Here is a 20956-nt window from a genome sequence, read left to right as displayed (position 1 = left end):
TAATGCTCCATATAAATCGGCCATTGAAACAAACCGAGTAAACAAGTGACAAAAATGACAAAATTACTCAAAATCAAGACACTAGCAAACACGCGCGAAATTAATCAAGATGTTTGTGTGTGACGTTTTATTCCAGGTCACAGCTCATGCGTAATTGCCTGACAGCCTGAGGAAGGTCATTCACTGGGATGACTTGGGAAGTTTACCCGACTCGCGCTGTTCGCATTGGACTTTCCTGCTAGGTAAAACTAACCTGGTCAGTTTTCCTGGGCAAGCGGGACTCGGGAGGGCGGCTGCAGCCTCATCCAACGCCGAACTGACTGACGATGTTAACTTGCGTAAAATCTCAGGGTCTGTGAATGCTTTTCCATCAGCAGTCGTAAGCTTGTCGATACCTGATTAGAAGAAAATGCATACATTAATATTAATGTCATTCTTCTTTGTTACATGTTAATTATTACCAAAGTTTCTAACATGCTCTAAATGATACAAAACTTTGCGTTGGGCAACAGTGGCGTAACCAGGGCGTTTACACTGTGTTTGAGTACCACCCTCCGTCACTTTTTTTGTTCAAACATGAAAAACATAATAGTAACTTAATGGAAATAAATGGCAAAGTAAGGTACTATACTTCAGATGTTAACAACCAGTTTATGTTGCAGTCCTGACCATTGATATATATATGCTCCAACCCTAATTTTGTACCTTGCATAAATATGCAGTGTATTAATATTTCTATTAAGCATCCCTCTTTTCAAAATCCTGGATATGCCACTGTGCAAGACCAACTAACTCAAAATCTTAAAACTCAGTTTTTATTTTGCAAAATGTACATTTCTTTACGAAATTGTCCGGAATAAGTACTTCTATGAGGTTTAAAATATCTACTTCTGAAGCTTTAAATGATAATGCAATACCTCAAACTGGATTTTAGCCTCGAGGCTAGCATTAAAATTGTTATCAACCAAAATAAATGGGAATGAACTCTACAAGAAGCTGGCACTAATTATTAATGGCCTGTAGACAAAACAGTCGCTAGATTTAAGCAATACAATTCCTGTAGTCTTAATATGCCTTTACATTGTAGAAAATCTATCTATTTATGATTTTTTTTTATTTAATAGTAAACATCATTAAAAACTGAATTTGTTCTTGATCTCTAAGTTTATTGAAAATTTGAAACTATAAAAATTAATATTTAAATTAGAAAACTTTTTGGTGGCAGACTTATCTATAATATTTTCAACTGGAGTGTAATATGTATAATGGGGGAAACTGTTTATGTGGCCTTATTGCCTACACATTGAAACCTACTTCGTTTCATGTTGTTAGTTTATATATTTGTCAATTTTATTGTACAACAAACATGATTTGGAAGTGAAAGAAAAATAAATTAAATTAGATTAACTCTGACTAAAAACAAACCCTTTGTACAAAATACAATATTTTTTTTTTATAATACTATATATTATCTGCTTTTGTAGTATTCCCTTTTAAATGCAACCATGTCTGCCAAAGCTGTTCCTTGGTGTGAACAAAAATATAATTCAATTCCTTTTGATAAAATATAATTCTTTTCCTTTTGATAAAAAAATTTAAGATAAAAAAAATACTGATAGTAAGTGAATCTATTGTGATTAATTTAATTGTTTTGAGTATTCTAATCATTAGATCTTTTGGAATGTATACTTCCATTTCTTACATGATTATAGTAACTGAAAGGTCATCAGTGAGATTCCACACTTGGATAAAGTGGTTTAGGGCAAATGGATTGTACAATTACTTCATCAGCTGGGTGGTGACATGGTTAACTGTTTAAATACTAGATTTACGAAATGTATTCCCCCATGCAATTAAGCTGTTAACACCCTACCGACTAATGTAGTAAACCTAAGTCCACGTTAACAGACATAACAACATAACAAAGACCAATGATCACACTAACCTAAAGACCACGTTGGCAGGTATGTAACAAAGACCTAAGACCATGTGTGTGCCTACAGTACAATGTTACTGTATGTCTTGTCGGGCTGTTACTAAATTATATTAGATATTAAATGCAATTCTGAGGTGCTTAATACACATAAGTGAAATTTATGGATTAGTTAGGTCAATGGACACACTTGAGCAATTCCACATGACAACCAAGTTATGTAGTGGCATCAATTCAATTAAAGCAGCTATCCCATCAACCCATTCTATATCCAATTTCCACAATAGATAAAACACAGAGTTTGTCTTTTTTGTACAGTAGTTGAATGCACTCTATTAATTTCTTCATAACACTATCAATAAATTTGTAATTAAAAATGTTAATAGAATGTTTACTGTATTGTATTTCAATTATCAATCAATCCAGTATAGTTTTAATGGAATGTTTTAATGTATTGTATTTTAATGGTTTTAATTATTTATTGTATTATAAGACTCAAGTACTTGCTTTATGAAAATTTTTAATGAATATTGTTTGCACTGCACAAATAAAGATTACTATTAAAAAATTATTAGTTTATCACCCTAACAAAGAATAAAAATTGATGAGGGAGGGAGGGATGGAGGGGTTTTTTTTTTCCTAACCCTGCTCCCATTTTACCAATGTTCACAAGTAAATCAATGTTTAGGGACACATACATAAAAAGTCATAAGAATGGAATCAAATTTATATTTCAATTTAAAAAATATGTTTTTGTTGTACCAGTAAACATATTTGCAAGAAATCCTGAGCTTTTCAAGCGGAAAAATTTGGAAAAAACGACAGTTTGAAATAAAAAAATATGTTGATTGAGAAAAAAAAAAAAAAAAAAAATTCCCTGAAAGTGGTGAGGGAGGGGGTGATAAACTAACAATTTTTTTTTTAATGGGGCCTTATCATAACTGGTGATAAAAAATTTAATGCATTACATAATTTGTAAAATAATTAATTTGTGCATTATTAAATTACTAGTTTATAATAAATTAGATAACCATTGAGAATATTAAATTTCTATCTAGTGATATGATACATCAAAATTAATTACTATTTTAGAGATCAGTGCGATGAAGTAAAGATGGTATACAGTAAGTTTCTCTTTGATTTCACCAAATACAAATGAATAATGGTTTGAAATTAATGAACATTTGTTAAGCGAGGGTCAAATGTTGATTCAATTATGCTAAAGAGACTTGGCAATTATTAACGCTCAGCATGTAATCTTGCTTGTACTACAGACTGATATTAACATTAGTATTTATTGGGTTGTCCCATTGTTATATTCTGACAATGTTGGTACAACCTTAGCTTATTGGGCTGGGCATTGTGAGTTGGGTATTGTGAGTTGGGTGAGACCGATGAACTTGGTCCTTAGCTTGAGGAATACAGTAGACTATTTTTATACCATGTTTCATGAACCTGCTACCCGTAAATTAAAAGTGACTTCATATTTATTAAAATAAAATTCTATTTCCTGACATCAAAATGAACATTTTGCAACTGTTGAATTTTTTACACCGCAACATCACTTTTTTATATGTCCAATGATACATAATCTTGAGCAATGACCTACAGTAAGGGCTCCCTCTATTCTTTTTACCTTGCAAAATTTGCATATTTTTAAACACCAATACAAATTGAATTTTGACAGAATCAATTTGCTAACAGAATTGCAAAAAAAAAAATGTTTGTGCCCTTTTTGATAATCTTTTAAAAACAAAGTTTACTGAACAAGGTACTGCAAATGTAAAAAAGGCTTGCCTTTTGAGATAATTTCATAAACAAGCGATAAAACACTTTGATAAAAACACACCGCACCTTTATGGAGTTATGTTACATTTCCCGCATTTCTACCTACGACTGGAGCAATAATACTGCTGTAATGTTTACCAGGCATTTTCCAATGACTGTGATAGTGCAAAGGCTTTGATCCTAGAGGGCTTAGCAATAATGATGTACTATATAACGTTGACTCTCATCATACCATCAAGTGGACCTTGTTAATATGCGTTAAATATGGGAAAATAATTATGCTTGTAGTCTGTAACAATTTACATTAAAAAAATTTAATTTGCATATTTAAAAAACTGACTTGAATAAATATTGACATTACCTGCTGCTTCGAGAAGTGCTTCTAATGTTTCTGGATCGACTGTTCGCAGATCGGGTGTTCCGCTTGGGTCAAGTTGTAGGAGCTTGGAGGCGGTATCCAGTATTGGCTCCCCGTCAAAATTTTCTAATTTCTCGTCCAGGATGAAGGATGAAATCTGAGGCAAGTAAAAAAAAAATTTGAATCATTCTATTAAACAATTACTGTAATCTATCCCTCTGTTCAGTTTTGTTAACACCACAAATAATTAATCTACAAAAATAATTAATTACACATCCATCCTCGTTTATTCTTCTAGCACAATCACAATTGCCCAACATAAATTGATAAACAAAAAAGCATACAGAAATAAAAATGTTCAATTCCATTTATAAAATATAGAAAAGAAATAATATACACTTTTAGTAGGACAAGCTTACTATTTATTCCATAATTTATGATGTGAAATTTGCCAGATATCTCATTTTCCCTAAAAGACCAAGTGTGAACCTGTCTGTTGTTTTAATTACTGTGTATAATTTATTAAATCTAATAAATTAACACAATATTTTAGGAACACTTACAGTATAAAAGATTAATACATCTCCATAATATGGAATATATACAGGTAACAAGAAAAGCATTACCATACAGTAACAATTTTTTTAACATTGAACATAATAAAACATTTAATTCAAAAAAAACTACAGTATAACTACAGTATAATTGACTGATTAAAATTTAGGTGTGTAATGAGGAAGCAGTATATGGTTTGGCCAAACCACCTTTACAAACACCTCCTTTCCTTTGCACATGCAATGAAAATAGAAATGAAATTTACCAACTAAAAATGCTAGACCCTACAAGTGCCTAAATGTTTCCTGGATCCCCGGCTTTTTATAAGAAAAGCAGAAAACCCCTTAAGGATTTCTGGTTACAGGCCAGCAATCCCGAATATCATCAACCCCATTAGCATATCATGGATCAATCTCTTTTCAACCACCTTACTTCAATGATCCCTTGTTCAGCTAACTTCCTTTCAGCTTTCAGATGGCTAGTATTTTGAGCAGTAAGTTAGGCCCTATGAATTTTTGTACTTCATCAAATATATGGTTGAGTCACTTTAATACCAGTTCCTTATATGCCAGAGAGTATTCAAAATACTAATAACACCATTTCAAATCTTAAAAATCCTTATTAATACAATCCAAATTAATACAAGGGTAAAATGTATAAACTTAAACTTTTTTAATGTTATTGCCACTAAATTGAATAAGAACATTTCAATAGTTTATCACCATAAATTGCTACATCAAATAATTCAATTGATATATTTTAAAGACAATTATGTCAAAGGTCAGCAAGCAGTGTCATTGAATGAACACACAAGTCTCATGACCAACAAAGGCTAACTGATGCCAAGAAAATAACCTCACTGAAGTTCACATGCTTTTGTATAATCTACTTGGAAACCATTTTAATCAGACGGTAGCCCAGTGGATCTGTCACTAAAGCTGTGCATGCAATGTTTGTCAGACTAGGGAAAAAGTTTAATGTGTGGAACAAGACTTCACTCAAACTCAAAGAAATGGAGCAATGTTTGAAAGAGACAATGTTTGATCAGATGTCTGAAAGAAATTTGATCAGATTCTGGTGATATGGAGCAATGTTTGACTGAAAACAACAGGGATAGACATGATAACATGACTATATATTTATTGAAATATTAAATAACATTCAAAATAGCTAATTCATTTGAAGAATTAACATTATATCTCATATGTAATTAATATTATTAGACAGTACTATATAGGCCCAATTAGTGATATGAATATTCAACCTGTTTGACTGGAGTAGAAATGCCAATAAAAATTTTAATTGCAAACAGAATTGAAATTACAGATGTTTGAAAAATAACTGAATAATCAATTAGCTATGAATCAGAGTCAGAGATAGATGCAACCTTGTATATGAAAATGGTTATTTAAACTTATTTAATGTGTACAAAATATTAAATTTCCTACATCATTCTTTTTTACTTGCACACTTTATCATCCTAGAAATTCTTCAGATTCCAAAAGCAGGGAAACATCAGTGCACAGATTTAGAAATTTATCAGGGTAGATTTTGTAGGCTAGGGCTAATGTCCAAGAAAATTCTGCGTGGAATTCTGTGATGATCTGTTAAATTCTTACATAAAAGAACCATCCCACTATATGTTGCATAGTAGTTTTTGTGCACACATTTTCCAAGTGATTTTCATACAATTTTCAGTGGAGTATCTCTTCTGTTGTTTTCAGGTTCTGTTCATAGAGCACTAATGATATTAATGATGATGCTTACAATGAACTGAAAGCCTGCAATCGACGTAAACCTGCAAAAATTGTGAAATTTATCATGGTACTAGACAAAAATGAAAGTACCTGTAGATCTGAACAAAGCAATATCAACAAACTAATAGCAACCAATAATACCAAGTTGTTGCCTGTACTACAGTATGTGTACATGTTGTTCTGATATAAAATTGTGTGGTGAAACATCTTTAAAGGTCACAGACTGCCAGAAAATACAAATCCATTGTTTTAACTACACATTACCACCATAAAAAATGATACTTATGGCTAAGCACTAGTACATGCCTCTTTCAATCTAAGCACTAGTATATGCCTCTTTCAATTTAAATTATATTTACTAAAATAGTGTATATACATATAATACCTTAGATATTTGTTAAAAATTATATATTTTTTATTGTTATATTGTGAAAGAAATAAATGTTGATTTGATTGGATTTGATTTGATTTGATATACCCAACTTACTAAACTTCATGGTAGCCAACTGAAAATATCTTCTCAAGATATTGAATAAACTTATTACATGACTTTAACCCTCAGAATACATTTTAAAAAATTCTATGGAATTATTACATGATAAATAGAGGGTGTTGGATCATGACTGTTTGCCTCTTGATGAGCAGCAACTAGCTGCTTCTTTGAAATGAATCTGCAACCATGATCTATGTGTATGGGAAGGTGACAAATATGGGGGGGGGGGGAGGTCTGCTTCGTGTACACATGAACTCTAGAAATCATCATACTCTATTTCTAAACACTTTAAAAATATTTACACTATATAAGAGATTGAACATTAATTAAAATAAAATATAAATAAAGGTTCTGTCTCATAAATCCTTGATGATTTTTAAACCCAAAATACTATACATGTTAACATCTTCGTTCCAGTAAAACAAACTACCAATGATTCTCTATTTTATTGCATTCCTTTTTACGGCTTTCTGCTATAGAATTGTGTCTACTGGTGAGAAAAAAACATTTGACAATACCGTGTTCACAAATGTGCTTTAATATAGATAATTAGCAGAAGCTCAAATTGAATTTTTCTACTCCCTTATTATAAAAAAAATACCTACCCAAAAGTCAGTGTATACTTCCGTTTTTCTAAAGATAGTTTATGTGAATTATAAGGTAATAACCGTTATTTTCGTGTGTTCTTTATAAAATATTCCTGAATATCTGTCTCTTATACACATCTTGTGTGTGTGTGTGTTTCTGTGTGTGTTAAAAATTATAAATACAAGGAGGAACACTGAGATGATATGTAAGCTTGTAATTAGCTTGGTCATCATTAGAAACTCTGGAATTGCCTTTGCTTGCAGCCATAGGGCCTATGCTCTTCTTTGTTTAAATTATATCAATTTATTACATCTGGGAGTTGATCAGAAGGAATCAAATATTAAGTGAGAACGGCCAAAGCTAGGCCTAGCGGTAGGATAGGCATAAGCCTAAATCGGCAGTTGATCCACTAGGCCTAGGATAGGCCCTGATAATTTATAATTAAAAATCACTAGATCTGGGAAATGAGTAATTATTATTCAGTTAATGTTTTGATGATATTACATCAATGAAATAATGATCAAGATTTGTTAACTCAGCCTAGCCTCTAAGCTAAAAAGAGGGCCTGGACAATAACGAATATATAGGCTACACAGACAGAAAACAAGACTGGTTTTTTTTTTTAGACAGAGAAGCTGGATAAACCAAAAAAGCTACACATCGCTAAACTAGTTAACAACAGCTTATCTGAAGTTAAAGCTGTACAACGAACGTTGAGTCCACAGATGATTTACCTCTGAAGCCTCTGCTTCTTCACTGCCCGATAAGTTAGACATGTCTTGCGTTTTCGACAAATCCTCTTGAATTGAATTCAAGTTCACTTCAACCTGATCTAACGTGGAGCTCAGACTCAGCAACTGCTGGGCTTCGCAAAGTTTTGATTCAGGGAGAGCAGTTCCGGTATTTTCCTCCCCACCATTCAGCATTTTCTTACTCTATGTTTACATAATATCTATACTGAATGCTCCTTACTTAAAATTCTTCCAGAAAAAAGGACAAATTACGGCATTATTCTTCTACCGACTTGTTCTTCTATTACGATGTACGAGCAGCCATATTTTTGTCAGCCCCGGATGTTAACATTTGTGCGCATGTGTTTATTCTCGGTAGGATTTTCGCGCTAGCGAAAATACTCGAATGGTTTCCACATCGTTGTTTATATCACTTCTGGTTTAAATAATGTTCAAGATATACCTGAATAAATAAAATATATGGCGAATAAAATTCATACCACTTGCTTGCTCAAAAAAGAAAATAGAAAAAAAATAGTTAACAAAAAGTAGCCCCTTGAGAGATTTGAACTCTCGACCCCTGGTTTACAAGACCAGTGCTCTAACCACTGAGCTAAAGAGGCTTTCACGGGTGTCGCTGGTGAATTATAGATATTTGAAACCTAATGAGAAGTGATCGCAATATTTGCATTGATTACTTCCGTTTTTCTAAAGATAGTTTATGTGAATTATAAGGTAATAACCGTTATTTTCGTGTGTTCTTTATAAAATATTCCTGAATATACTAAATATGTAGTGCAATGCATAACTTACTTAGATTTTAGGAGCTTTTTGTGACTTTTAGCCAACCGCCCCCTTTCGACGATGTGGTAATTGATGCTGGTGGTGGCGCTATACTGCAAAGAAAAAAAAATAGCAGACTCTCCTTGAAAACACGTCAACACGGAAAACTGGTATTGTGGACAATTTGCATTTTATCAGGGAATTCTTTCTAACGCCAATAATTTCCGAGGTTTTTCGTTCTTAATTTTTGAAATGTACGTATACACAATTGCAGTGTTGAGCTTGGGCTTAGTTTTCTCCGTTACTGGAAATCCTGTAGGCATAGACCAAGGCAAAGAATATGAACAAGACATCGAGAAATATAAGGACGCGATTGCTGTGTCGAGTGAATGTGCTGATCGTGATGGAGATGCTACTGCTGGCAGCAAACCTAGGCCTAGCCCTGTAATGGCCCTGTTCGAGGATGGAAAACCTTTAACATTAGCTTGCAGTAAATATGAAAATCATGTTCAAGCAGGACTATGTTTAGTTCTTCTGAACCAACTAAATGCAACATGCAATAGTGAAAAATATAACACAACAATGAAGGATTTGTTTACAGTTTTAAAATTTAAGGGTTCGTTTGGAAAAGATACTGAATCCAAAATATGCGATTCAGCATTTAAAGACCCTGTTTTCCAGTCCATTGACCCTCATTCATCTTGTGAGATATGTGATGTTGGTTTACCTGTTCGTGTAGCTTGTATAATGTTGTGGCAAATGAATATTGCCTCAGGAACAACATCACCATCATCAGCAGGTGGGTATGATACTATGATAATGTATTATTAATGATTGGAGGGGTCCTACTAAACACCACATAGACCGGAAGAGCACGGCAACACATGGGACCACACGAATGGAAAAATTATTAAAATATTACCACATGAGAATAGAATACTGTACAGTACTGCTTAATCAATAAATAAATAATTGTCCATATTCCGTTAAAAATTGATGTATGTTATAGTTTCCCCGCTGTATTTCAGAAAGTAAATGCGTTGACATTGTGTATCCATGAATTACCGTATCTATAACGCCTTGATGTGTCAGCAGAAACGCATTCAACCATGACCTTTCAAATTGAATTCATGGTCGGTGTTTCATATCATAGAGAGACTACGGTATTCTAAAAAATAATAAAATAAAATACTGTAGGCCTATTGATGAAAGCCAATCAACCTACTGTAAGAATTCTATATAATAAAGAAAAAAATACATTTTGAATATTTAAATTTTAGTAGGCAATATTTGTATTAATGTTTAGACAGTTAGGTTTTCTGTCAATTTTAAATATAAAACTATGTTAAGAAAATTAAGTTAAGAATTCATTTATTGCTCGTATATTTGTTGGTTGTTAAAAAAATTATTTTAGTGTAGGCTACAACAATGGAAAAAAGAAGATTGCATTATTATGTGAAATACTTTAGATTGAAATTGAATAGATTCAGACCAACCCAATTTATTGAAGTAAATAATAGTTTCTATTGGGTTACCAGTAGAATATTTGCCATTTTTTCAATTTATTATTTACAATTCTTAATTTCATTAGCTTTCATGTGGTATTATCTTGAATATTTTAGAATAAACCCCTGGATGAAATGTAACATAGTTTAGCCTATTATATAAAGATCAGGGTTGAAAGCATTTCTGCAGACGTAAATGTGTTAGATACTCGATTTCAACACCTTAACTTCTGAAGCGGTGAAACCTGCAACAAAACTCACTGATTTTAACCATAATTCGGACAACTGTCGATATAAATGTTTGTTTTTATTGATTTATTAAGCCGTTTTCTACTCTTGTGTCTTAATATTAATATTTTAATGATTTTTGCATCTGTGTGATCGTGCGTGTTTCTGTGTGTCCCGTGTGGTTCTGTGTGGTGTTTGCAGTATTAGTAAGACTGTTGATCGGTTTCCTTCAGAATCAACCTGTTTTTGTTTCTATTTTCCAGTGCCTACTGTAGGCCTACAGGTAATCCATGAACAGATAAAAACTTAGGCCTGCAGCCTAATGTAAGTCTGCTACACAAGCAGGAACTTAAAGAAAGTACTGTACAACCAACCATATTCTGTACCACTCGGACTAGGCCTTTTGTTTTTTTGGCAGCGGATACAGTACTGTACATTGACTTTTCATGAAAAATTGCTAGGAATATTATAGATACGTAGAATAGTAACCAAGGCATGTACAATGGATCTTGGTGGTATATGATACTCTAATTAGATAACTATAATACATACAGCACTCCAAGTATCGAAATGCATGCCATCGTGTCAGGATTCAATATTATGACATTAATTATGTCATCATGATGACATAATTATTATCGAAATATTGAATCCCGACACGATGATGTGCATTTCGATACTTGGAGTATGTATTATACTATCTTATTTGAGATTAATCAGTGGACCTATCGGTTTTTCGAAAACGCCGTCCTAATTTTACTGCAGAATTTGCATAGAAATTGACCTAATTTGTGAAGTGTGCAGCCAGATTTCTAGGCCCAAAAAAAAAGCAGGCCTTACATTGTTTCAAACAAAAGAAAATCTGCAAATTTCTGTTTTCTATTCTATGGCTTCAATTTACAATATATATAATATATTAGATATAAGAATGAAGACTAACACATTTAACTTTTAAGTTTAGATAATTGAAATTAATTATTTAAAAATGCATTTGACCTGAAGACCCTCATATGACATTTTGTTGCTCTACTAACTGAACTTTGAGGCCAAGGTTGTTATTGCACTCATTTGAATTTTTCCCTTTGTATATTTTTTCTCAAGCTATTGCATAATATTGTATGCAATGTACTTTTGATAAATCACATGATGTATTATTAACTACAGTTACAGTTATTCATCATTGAACCATAAATATTCATAAATATTATTATAATAGAAAGAAGACCAAATTAAAAATCAAGTTTGATGTCACATCTCATTGTTTCTTTGTTGTTTTTTTTTTATCCACCTGTTTTTGAGGACAGTACAACAACTTTAAAATGTGTGTGTACCTGTATACTGCTCTTGTGCAGATACAGTATACTCTATACTGTGGAAATGAAATTCCTGTGTAAATTAGAATGTGTTAAAGTTCTCTTCAGTTTGTTTCATTTGACAGGCATGCCAAGTACAGTGTGTTGACATTATGACCAACTGCTGGTGGCACTCTGTCCGATAATAAGAGTAATTTGGACCTACTGTAGTCCTGCAGTATATTCATGCTCTTATCATGAACCTATTTTTTGTATGAGATAACACCAAGAAATGCTGCCAAAACATATTGTGAGCACCATTAGTATAATAGTAGGCCTATGTTTAGGATGGATCAATTGACCTAGTTAAGCCAAGGTAACCTATTTAGGCCAATATAACCCAGATAGGCCAAGATAAACTGTGTGCTTGTGGTTTAGCCATCTAACAGACTTAAATGATCAGAAAAGAGAGGGAAAAAGGAGTGGAGGTGGGAAGGGGCGAAGCTCATCTTTTTTTTTTTTTTCAAAATACCTGGACAAGATTTCTTGCGTACTTATAACCTTTGCACTACACTGACCTGGCTTACTGATGCCGACTTTTATAAATGTCATTGTTTAAGGTACGTGTCACATAAGAAACTTTTCTTTTCTTTCCACAGAAACCAATGTTACTTCTGCAGCAAACACAGGCACTGTGAGTGGAAGTCCAAAGAATCAGAATCCAGAGACAGTTGCTGGCAGTTCTGCTACTACTACTAAAGATAAAACTGATGATGCTAATATTGAACAGAAGGGTGATACAACTGGTGAAGGATATGTTATTGAAACTCATGATGATACTAAAACTATTACTGGTGAAGACAAAGAAGAACCTGACAGTAAGTCAACACCTCCTGAAGAGAATGCTGATGCCAATAAATTTACATCTCCTGAAGAGAAGACTGATGAAAAAGATTATAGTGATGATGCTACTAAAAGACAAGGCATTCCTTCACCTCCTGAGAGTTCTCCTGTTGTCCATGATCAAGATAAAACTGATAATGGTGACCAAGAGAAGATTCCTGATGATATTAGAACTGGTACTGGAGATGGAGGAGAAGCTGGAAGTAAGATCACACCTCCTGAAGTTCCTGACAAGAGCACTGATGGAAAAAATGATGATAATGATGGTACTACTAAAAGAATAGGAGATCAAGATTTTACTAATACTGCTGGCAAATCTACTGAAAAAGAGAGCAAATCCGAGAGCTTTGATACATCTTCCCTGATAACATCTCCTCTTTGTCAAAGTGGTCCAATGCTTGACTTTTACAAAGACGGTAATATCCAGGAGGTTAGTCCATTTAACACGGCATGTCAATCTACTACTACTGACCCTGCTTCTATAGAAGTCTGCAAGTCGGCCATGGATTCTTTACAGGAGTTTTGTTTACACAATGATAAATACAGTAGCGTGGCAACTGCTGTAGGCAACTGGATTACATTTGACCCAACCCAGCCTGTAAAAGATGAGGAAGGTCTCTGTCAAACTGCCTTTCAGAGTATTCCTGGCAATAAACCTGATTGCAAGGTGTGTAGTACTCAAAGTGTGATGCGTCCGGTTTGTTACATGCTGTATCATTTGAATTACTATATGCCGCGTGCAACAGCCAGTGGTAAGAATTTAATGATTCATTTCTATCTATCATATATGTTACCCATAAGTCTCTGATGTAGTTATGTTTGTATTACATTACTGATTGTAATTATCACATAAAAAAATGAATCGTATTCGATGCTAAGCCTATGCTGCTTCATGTGGAGGATTCCAAGTCCTATTTTAGTGAATCAGCTGACTGTTCTCAGCTGTCATGTTTCGTGTTGAAACCCTAGCTACTGTAAGGCTGCATTCACCGTGTTTCCAATGCGCTGAACGCCAGTGTCCCTATTCTTACACACTGATTTGATTTTCTGATCAGTTGCGTTAGGCCTTCCGATCCAAAAATTGGATTTGGTGTAAGTGATAATACACCTTCAGTCAAGACCAGTTTCCGAGTAGTAAGGCAGAGAAGCCACTATCTGCAGCCTTAGCTTCAGCACTAGTTTGAGACTAGCCTTGCCAGAAGCCCTTTATTATTATCTTTTTCTCATTCTGGGCAGCACCACCAACTAGTAAGGTAATTTAGATTAGAGACAGAATAAGAGACTTGTAAAACGCTAAATGCAGGTACCCTGATGCCAAAAGAATGACTTAATCTTTTATTCTATATTTGGGCTGACTCAAATAGAATGATATCAACCAATCATAATGCTCTCATTTTCTGAGCCACGAATATACTGAGTCACTTGCGTTGACTAGTTAGGCCTGGCTAAAAATAGGGCTGTACCTCTCTAATAAAACAGACCTAACATCTATAGAATAGACCCTACTAAGCAGTGACAACAGTGAACCTAGCCTAGATGGCCCATATTAGTATTTAAAAACACAACACCACTTTCCAGGATGGCCCACTCACCAGGTGAAAATTGATTTTTGTTTTTTGTCTGGTTAAGAGTTAATAACATAAATTATTATTTTAAGTTTTTTCATTTAAATTTCTTTTTTATACCCTACCAAAAAGGTAATCCTGATAAAAATGGTGATGAAGTGAAGAGTGAAAATAATGCATTACCAAATAATGAGGGGGACAACAACGAAGGAGGCGCAACTGATGAAGGAGCTAGAGGAGGCGCAATTAATCCTGAAGTAACGCACAATGATAAGAACGGTGATAAAGTGGAGGGTGAAGGAAATACAATGCCAAAAAATGAGGGGGACAACAATGGAGAAGGCGCAACTGATGAAGAAGCTGAAGGAGGCACAAGACATGTGGAAAATGGTAAAGAGGATGATACATCACCAAAAATGATAGTGGTGCATCATTTTAAGAATCAGAGGCAGATCCAGAATTTTTCAAACGGGATGGGGGGTGGGGAAGGGGAGCACACAGAATAGATAATTGAGGAGCTCTAATTTCAATATATCTACTGATGTTTTAAAATTTAGTGGCAAAAGTGGGGTCGGGGTGGATGGAACGTGCCCATGTGCGCCCTACTGGATCCGCGCTTGGGAATGATGTATCACTGAGTGCCAACTAACAATTTACTTAACTATGCAAAAAAATAAAAAATTTTACCCATCTATGCAGACGTATTTCCTTTTTTATAACAAAATATTTAAAAATTTGTCTGTCATGAACTAAAAAATAAAATTGGAAAAATCCAATTCCTTGTTTGAATTGCCTAATTTGTATATTAAGTAAGTTCAGTGTACAAATTAGTCAATTCAGATGTATTAATATTAGATCACTTTCATTTCAAATATCAAAAATATATACCAATATAAAAATATAAAATATGTATAAATTGTGATTTCGAAAAATAAAAGGAAACATATAAATACTCCCTAGACAAGTGGCAAAGTATATTCAAAGGAATAACACGCGCAAGGGAGGGGCAGAGCCCAAACATTGACAAAAACAAAATGGACAAGAAGACAAAGAACAAAGGAAGACAGACAAAATAAGTCACCAAAAATTTGCATATTTAGCCTCTGAGGATTCCCGCTGCATTACAATATTAAGCCAGAAATGGAAAGTCCAGTGAAGGTTTTGAAAAAATTAAGAATATGATGGAGGGTCTCTCGGTTCCCACAGGAAAGGCATTTATCTGAAATCCTTTTCCCCCACCTGGCAAGGTTAACCTGAGTTTTGAGGGTATCTTCGACGGCGTTGAAGAGAAATTTAAGAATGCCAAGTGGGAGTTTGTAGCAGTGGGGATCGGTGGTTAGGTGAGGGGGGCTAACTCGCAAAATAATGTGATTTGATGTGATTTTTAACTATTTGAGCATGATTTGTGGGCGGTGGATGGGCGAGTATTTTTATCAGGGGGAGGGGCGTGCGCAACCCTCGCACATCCTAGGTATGCCAATACATAGGATGCCCTGCAATTTACCCTATGGTCCGCCACTGATTAAGAAGTTACTTTTCTTGTTTTGGTCACTGATACTGGTTTCTTCATGGTAAGCCCTATATTCGATCCTTTGAAATGTGCTATTCAAAATGTTAATAGAATTTTTGAGGTTTTTTTCATTTAATTATTTTTTTTTTTTTTAATGAAGAAATACCTGGCCAAGAAACGAATGAGTATGTTGGTGATGAACAGGTGGGAGGCCAATACGAAGAAGGCAAATTTGATAAAGGAACTGGAGGAAGCACAACAAGTGATGAAAAAGATAAAGTGGATGTAAAACCACCAGAAGATGATGGCTCATTCATACCGTTTAATGATTATGGAAATGATCAAGATGGAGAATCCTCAATTATGGACGAAGGGAAAACATTCCAAAAGGAAGCCAGTGATAATGACCACAAGGTTTGCTTAGAATTTGTTTGTATTTTTAAGGTTTTTTGTTAATTTTATTAGAGAATACCTGATAGCATTTTTACAAGGTACATTCTAGCAGCCACTGAACATTTAGAGTCTGTCAGTGGAGTTGAATTATCTTTAGTGGTTAAGATGCTTGCCTTCTAATCCCAGGGTCCTGGGTTCAATTCATGGGACTGCAGGACTTTTTCTCACAACTAAGATCAACTCCACTCCCTAAGCCCCATTCGTTGTTAAAAGAATCATATTATTTCATTTATTTAAGAGCTGGGTATCAGTCGACCATCTAGGATATGCTGGAAGGGTCACCCTCTATAAATATGGTTTTTTAAAAAAACTAAAATTTAAAAAATTAAATATACTGTGAGTGTGTTAAATATAATTGAATTGTATGTTATATTGCTTGTTAGACTATTGTCTTTGTACAGTATTACGGCTTCTCTACTAAAGTTTACAATACTGCCACTAACTTAAATTAAACATTTAGCGACAGTACGCTGCTTTTGGGATGCCAAGTCTCTATTATTATATTAATAAACAGTAACTATCTTTAATAAACTAATAATGATAAGTTAATAATAAGATAATTTTTTTTATTCATAGGAAGAAGAAATTGAAATCGAAATTACAGGGGATGAACAACAAAACCCCATGAAGGAGGAGACATTGAACAAAAACACATACAACGTGTATAAGAATCGCAATTTTGCAGAAGAGGAATCATCAAGCCATTTCTTAGCCTTTTCTCTAACGGCTATTATCCTTATCCTAGCCACATACATTGCATATCACAACAAACACAAAGTAAGTAAATGCATAGTACACTACCTTCACCCCGTTTGAATAAGCGCCCCTCGATTCCTAAAACAATTCAGTCATACAGTACAGTACATCACCAACTACAGTATTTAATATCTAAAAAATTAAATACTGTATGACCATTTTCAGTCAACAAAAATAAACTGACCTCATCATGCTCGTATCTGAGCAAGAACCCCTGCAATGATCCTGCTAATCTGAATTGGCAGATGGCCAACACGCTTAACAACACCACCACTAATTTCATCTACTGTTGTGTAAATACCTCCAACATTCTTGTCATTAACCATGCTCTCTCGACGATTTTCTTTTCTTCACCAAAATTATTCATTTATCTTTGATTAAAAGTGCCCCTTGAATTTTCCAATTTCCCATAAGCACCCCTTCAATTTTCATCTATTTCCATAAGCGCCCCCTCAATTTCCACTCTGTTGTCATAAGCGCCCCATTTGAATAAGCGGCTGTTTGAATAATTGCGCCTCAAAAATAGCCAAAATTAGTTTCAGAGCCCGGGCGCTTATTCGCGTGAGTATGGAATGCTGGAAAAGGTAAAGAAATGGCTCGCCTAACTTGCTGTTTTGTGGCAGCAACCATTTTTTTTTTTTTTTTTTTTGGGGTTCCTATGCTGTGAAGTAATAGTAACCCTTGAATCCTTCTCTCCACAATGACACGTGGAGAGCCAGTTTTCTGTTGTTTTACTCGGTTTCAATAAAATTTTTAAACACTCTTTTGAATCTCAGTATGTCGACTGTTTTAATTGAATTTTTGAGGGCGTTTTCGAACTTGTTATTTTTCTTTGCCGATTCATGTTTCTCCGGTAATTTTTCAGATAATTGCTGTCATCATCGAAGGCCGCAGTGGAAGAAACGGCGGAAGACGAGGGGGCTCTTACCGTCGACTTAACCAGAATGTGAGTGATGCCATGCCTACACTCAAAGCTTAGGTAACAATGCATCATACTAGTCTCAGATTGGAGGGGTTAAAGGTTAAATTTTATTCATCATATAAATAAAACTTGACAAATATATTGGAAGCGTTACAAATTTTATTTGACAAAAAAACATGTGATATGCCTAAATAGGGGCATGATAACATCACATCATGACCATATATAGGCACATCATGACTATATATGGGCATAAAATGGTTTTTTGTCAAAGAAAGTTTGATAGTCTGGAAAGAGCTTTAGGCCCTGTCCACCAGTCTCAAATTTTATTTTACAAAAACATGTGACGTGCCTAAATATGGACATGATACCATCACATCATGACCATATATAGGCACAACATGACTGTATATGGGCATAAAACAATTTTTTGTCGAAGAAAATTTGATGAGCTGGACAGGGTCTTAGTTTTTACAAGAATGGTCTTAGTTTATACAAGAATGGCCTTCACACTGATACAGTGGACACCTGTAAATGTACCTACTAATTTGGCTTTCTGGGAACTTGCATAATCTTGGTTCTCTGTATTATGTTTTATTCCTCAAGCAAAACGTCAAATAAAATGGCATCATCAATTTTTGTAGTGCACATCCTAATAGCTGCAAGTGTCCCATCGAACATTTTTGCCATGTGTGAAACAGGGTTTAAACATGTCAATTTTAAGGACAGCTGTGTGAATTCTAACTGTTGGTCGCTAAATCCTTAAAAATATGTTTTTTTTTTGTTTTTGTTTTTTTAGGTGTCATCATAACTTAGTTTCAAAGGGAGAAGTATGAGCAAGCAATAACGAAAAGTGAATTTTTACTTTTGCAACCAGTAGAAATAGTTCAAGTACCACCAGGTTCTGTTTATTATTATAAATATTTTAAAAAGAGCTTTCATTAAGACCAGCTCAGGCAACATCGTGTGATGTAGCGTGACAAGATTTATCTTCAGGGACAGTATTTAAGTCATCGTGAGAATATTAACATGTTTAATATTCTACGACTCAACTTTGACCTGATGCAGACCTTTCACGTCTGCGTTCAACTTCACATTGACCAGATGTGACAACAAAACACATCAGGCTGCGTCATTATTACGCTGTCTATGTTGGTCTTTATGTGAAAGTTAACTTTTATTTTCGTTTCCTGTAATCTAAATTGTATACATAGTGTTTGATGTTTTGTGTTTTTACAGCCTAGTATAAGCTATCAGGCGCAATGAATGACTTAAAGAAAGTCCTGTCCAGAATACAAAATGTTATTTGACAAAAAAAAATCTCTCGCAAACTAACAACTTCTCACAAACGAATACACACCTCTCACAAACTAAACATACCACGAATCAGAATGTTGAAAAGTTTTTGCTACTTGAAAAAGATCTCGCAAACTAACACATCTCTCGCAAACTAACACTTCTCTCACAAACTAATACACCTCTCGCAAACTAAACACACCACACATTTAGAATGTTCAAAAGTTTTTACTACTTTGTTATTGTCTCCGATGAAGTCAGCTAGGGTAAAACTGCATTCTTCAGAAACAAAAATATGTGGCAAAGACAAGCCAAACCAGTCACTCGTCGCAAATCCTGTTTCAGAGATAATGGCCAATACATGCTGGAATGTAAACATTTTTGAAATCTATTTTATTGCTTTAAGCTAACCTTTATCTATATATCATGCTATGCTGTTGTTTTCCCCATTTTCATTTGGTGATAGTTTCTGCCTGAGAAATGCCTGAAATCATAAACTTTGAAGGCTGATTTCTAAAATATTATTCCTTAAACAGCTGTATGTTTAAACTCCTGTAACTTCATAACGTCAGATTTAAATGATTCTTTTACCATTTTATATCTCTAATTTTACTTTTTAACCCCTTATTAAGTAACTAAAATGGCTTGTTTTTACCACATATGATGTGTTTAAAAAGCTCTTACTGTTAAAATTGATAATGCTAGCCCCTTGTGGAAATATGAAGGGCTGAATAAAAATAGGATAGTGATTACTAAGCTGAGCTTTTATTAGTACAGTGATTTAATCATTGCAAAAAAGAAAAATCAGGATTTTCTTGTAACCAAAGACAACAAGACGTTTGGAAATATAGAGCATGGATATTATAATTTCAAAGAGCCTATATATTATTACATCAAGGGTCCCTAATACTTAGCTTTGCTTTGTTATTCATCTTCATTAAATATATAGTAGTGGTAAAAATATATTTGAGAAATAAAAGAAAATTGAAAATTATATTCCTATTTAAGTCTGAGATTGCCAGTTCTGGCCACCTAGAGATTGTTTTTAATGAAATGAAGGTCTTTGTGTAATAAGTTCCCTTTCAGACCTCTAGCTGATATAAATGGAGAGTAGTGATAGAGTTGATCACATATCCCATTGAGGTTTCAACACCGATTTCTTTGTTTCCCTTTTCGGTATCTCTTGTTTACACCATACACAAGGTAAAGCCCTGCCATGTGACATACCTAAATATGGTCATGATGGGGGCATATAACAGTTTTTTGGAACAGAAAATTTGAGAGTGTGAACGGTGCTTGGAATATGCCTTATGCATATTCATGTATCCTTGTATTCCTGCGATTGGGCCATACATCCAATTTGTTGTTTTCAACTGCAGGTCATAATGCTTACCTAGAATGCAAACATTATTAACACGATTGTGTACATTATCTTTTTTTTTTTTTAACTTCACAGTACTTTAGTAGTTTTTAATTGGCCACACTAATTAGTATATATTTTTTCTTTTTATAATAGAATTCACCAAAGAATTTGTAGTAT

At 34.1% G+C, this 20956-nt stretch overlaps 2 protein-coding genes and 1 non-coding gene across 4 annotated transcripts; 1 reads left to right on the top strand and 2 right to left on the bottom strand.

Moving 5' to 3' along the window:
* Positions 1 to 180: 180 nt before the first annotated feature.
* On the bottom strand, positions 181 to 8572 carry LOC117104689 (ankyrin repeat and KH domain-containing protein 1-like). The gene is made up of 3 exons (XM_033245572.1): positions 8207 to 8572; positions 4083 to 4236; positions 181 to 395 (listed from the first exon to the last, which is right to left on the bottom strand). Exons 1-3 carry the CDS (start codon positions 8396 to 8398, stop codon positions 181 to 183), a joined length of 561 nt encoding a protein of 186 aa, XP_033101463.1. The 5' UTR covers positions 8399 to 8572.
* Positions 8573 to 8753: 181 nt separating this feature from the next.
* Trnat-ugu lies at positions 8754 to 8826 on the bottom strand. Its single transcript has one exon. It is a non-coding gene; the product is annotated as a tRNA-Thr (tRNA).
* Positions 8827 to 9114: 288 nt separating this feature from the next.
* LOC117104638 (dentin sialophosphoprotein-like) lies at positions 9115 to 19826 on the top strand. Of its 2 annotated transcripts, none has more exons than XM_033245512.1 (7): positions 9115 to 9785; positions 12671 to 13666; positions 14612 to 14869; positions 16165 to 16403; positions 17019 to 17219; positions 18064 to 18144; positions 18920 to 19826. In XM_033245512.1, the coding sequence occupies exons 1-7, from the start codon at positions 9239 to 9241 to the stop codon at positions 18929 to 18931; spliced, it is 2334 nt and encodes a 777-aa protein (XP_033101403.1). In that variant the 5' UTR covers positions 9115 to 9238; the 3' UTR covers positions 18932 to 19826. The 2 variants fall into 2 exon arrangements, with proteins under 2 accessions (XP_033101403.1, XP_033101402.1); XM_033245511.1 differs by having other exon boundaries at positions 18064 to 18177.
* The last annotated feature ends 1130 nt before the right edge of the window (positions 19827 to 20956 follow it).

The sequence above is a fragment of the Anneissia japonica genome, unplaced genomic scaffold (genome assembly GCF_011630105.1).
Source record: "Anneissia japonica isolate Jap-2015-1 unplaced genomic scaffold, ASM1163010v1 scaffold287712_len2945570_cov188, whole genome shotgun sequence".
Taxonomy (NCBI): domain Eukaryota; kingdom Metazoa; phylum Echinodermata; class Crinoidea; order Comatulida; family Comatulidae; genus Anneissia; species Anneissia japonica.
This window is presented reverse-complemented; position numbering and strand designations above follow the sequence as displayed.

Coding starts and splice junctions, on each gene's coding strand:
- LOC117104689 (XM_033245572.1), bottom strand. CDS start 8,398: ATGCTGAATGGTGGGGAGGAAAATACCGGAACTGCTCTCCCTGAATCA. Junction 4,237..8,206: donor AAGAAGCAGAGGCTTCAGAG/GTAAATCATCTG, acceptor TACTTGCCTCAG/ATTTCATCCTTCATCCTGGA. Junction 396..4,082: donor AGCACTTCTCGAAGCAGCAG/GTAATGTCAATA, acceptor TCTTCTAATCAG/GTATCGACAAGCTTACGACT.
- LOC117104638 (XM_033245511.1), top strand. CDS start 9,239: ATGTACGTATACACAATTGCAGTGTTGAGCTTGGGCTTAGTTTTCTCC. Junction 9,786..12,670: donor AACATCACCATCATCAGCAG/GTGGGTATGATA, acceptor TTCTTTCCACAG/AAACCAATGTTACTTCTGCA. Junction 17,220..18,063: donor CATATCACAACAAACACAAA/GTAAGTAAATGC, acceptor GTAATTTTTCAG/ATAATTGCTGTCATCATCGA.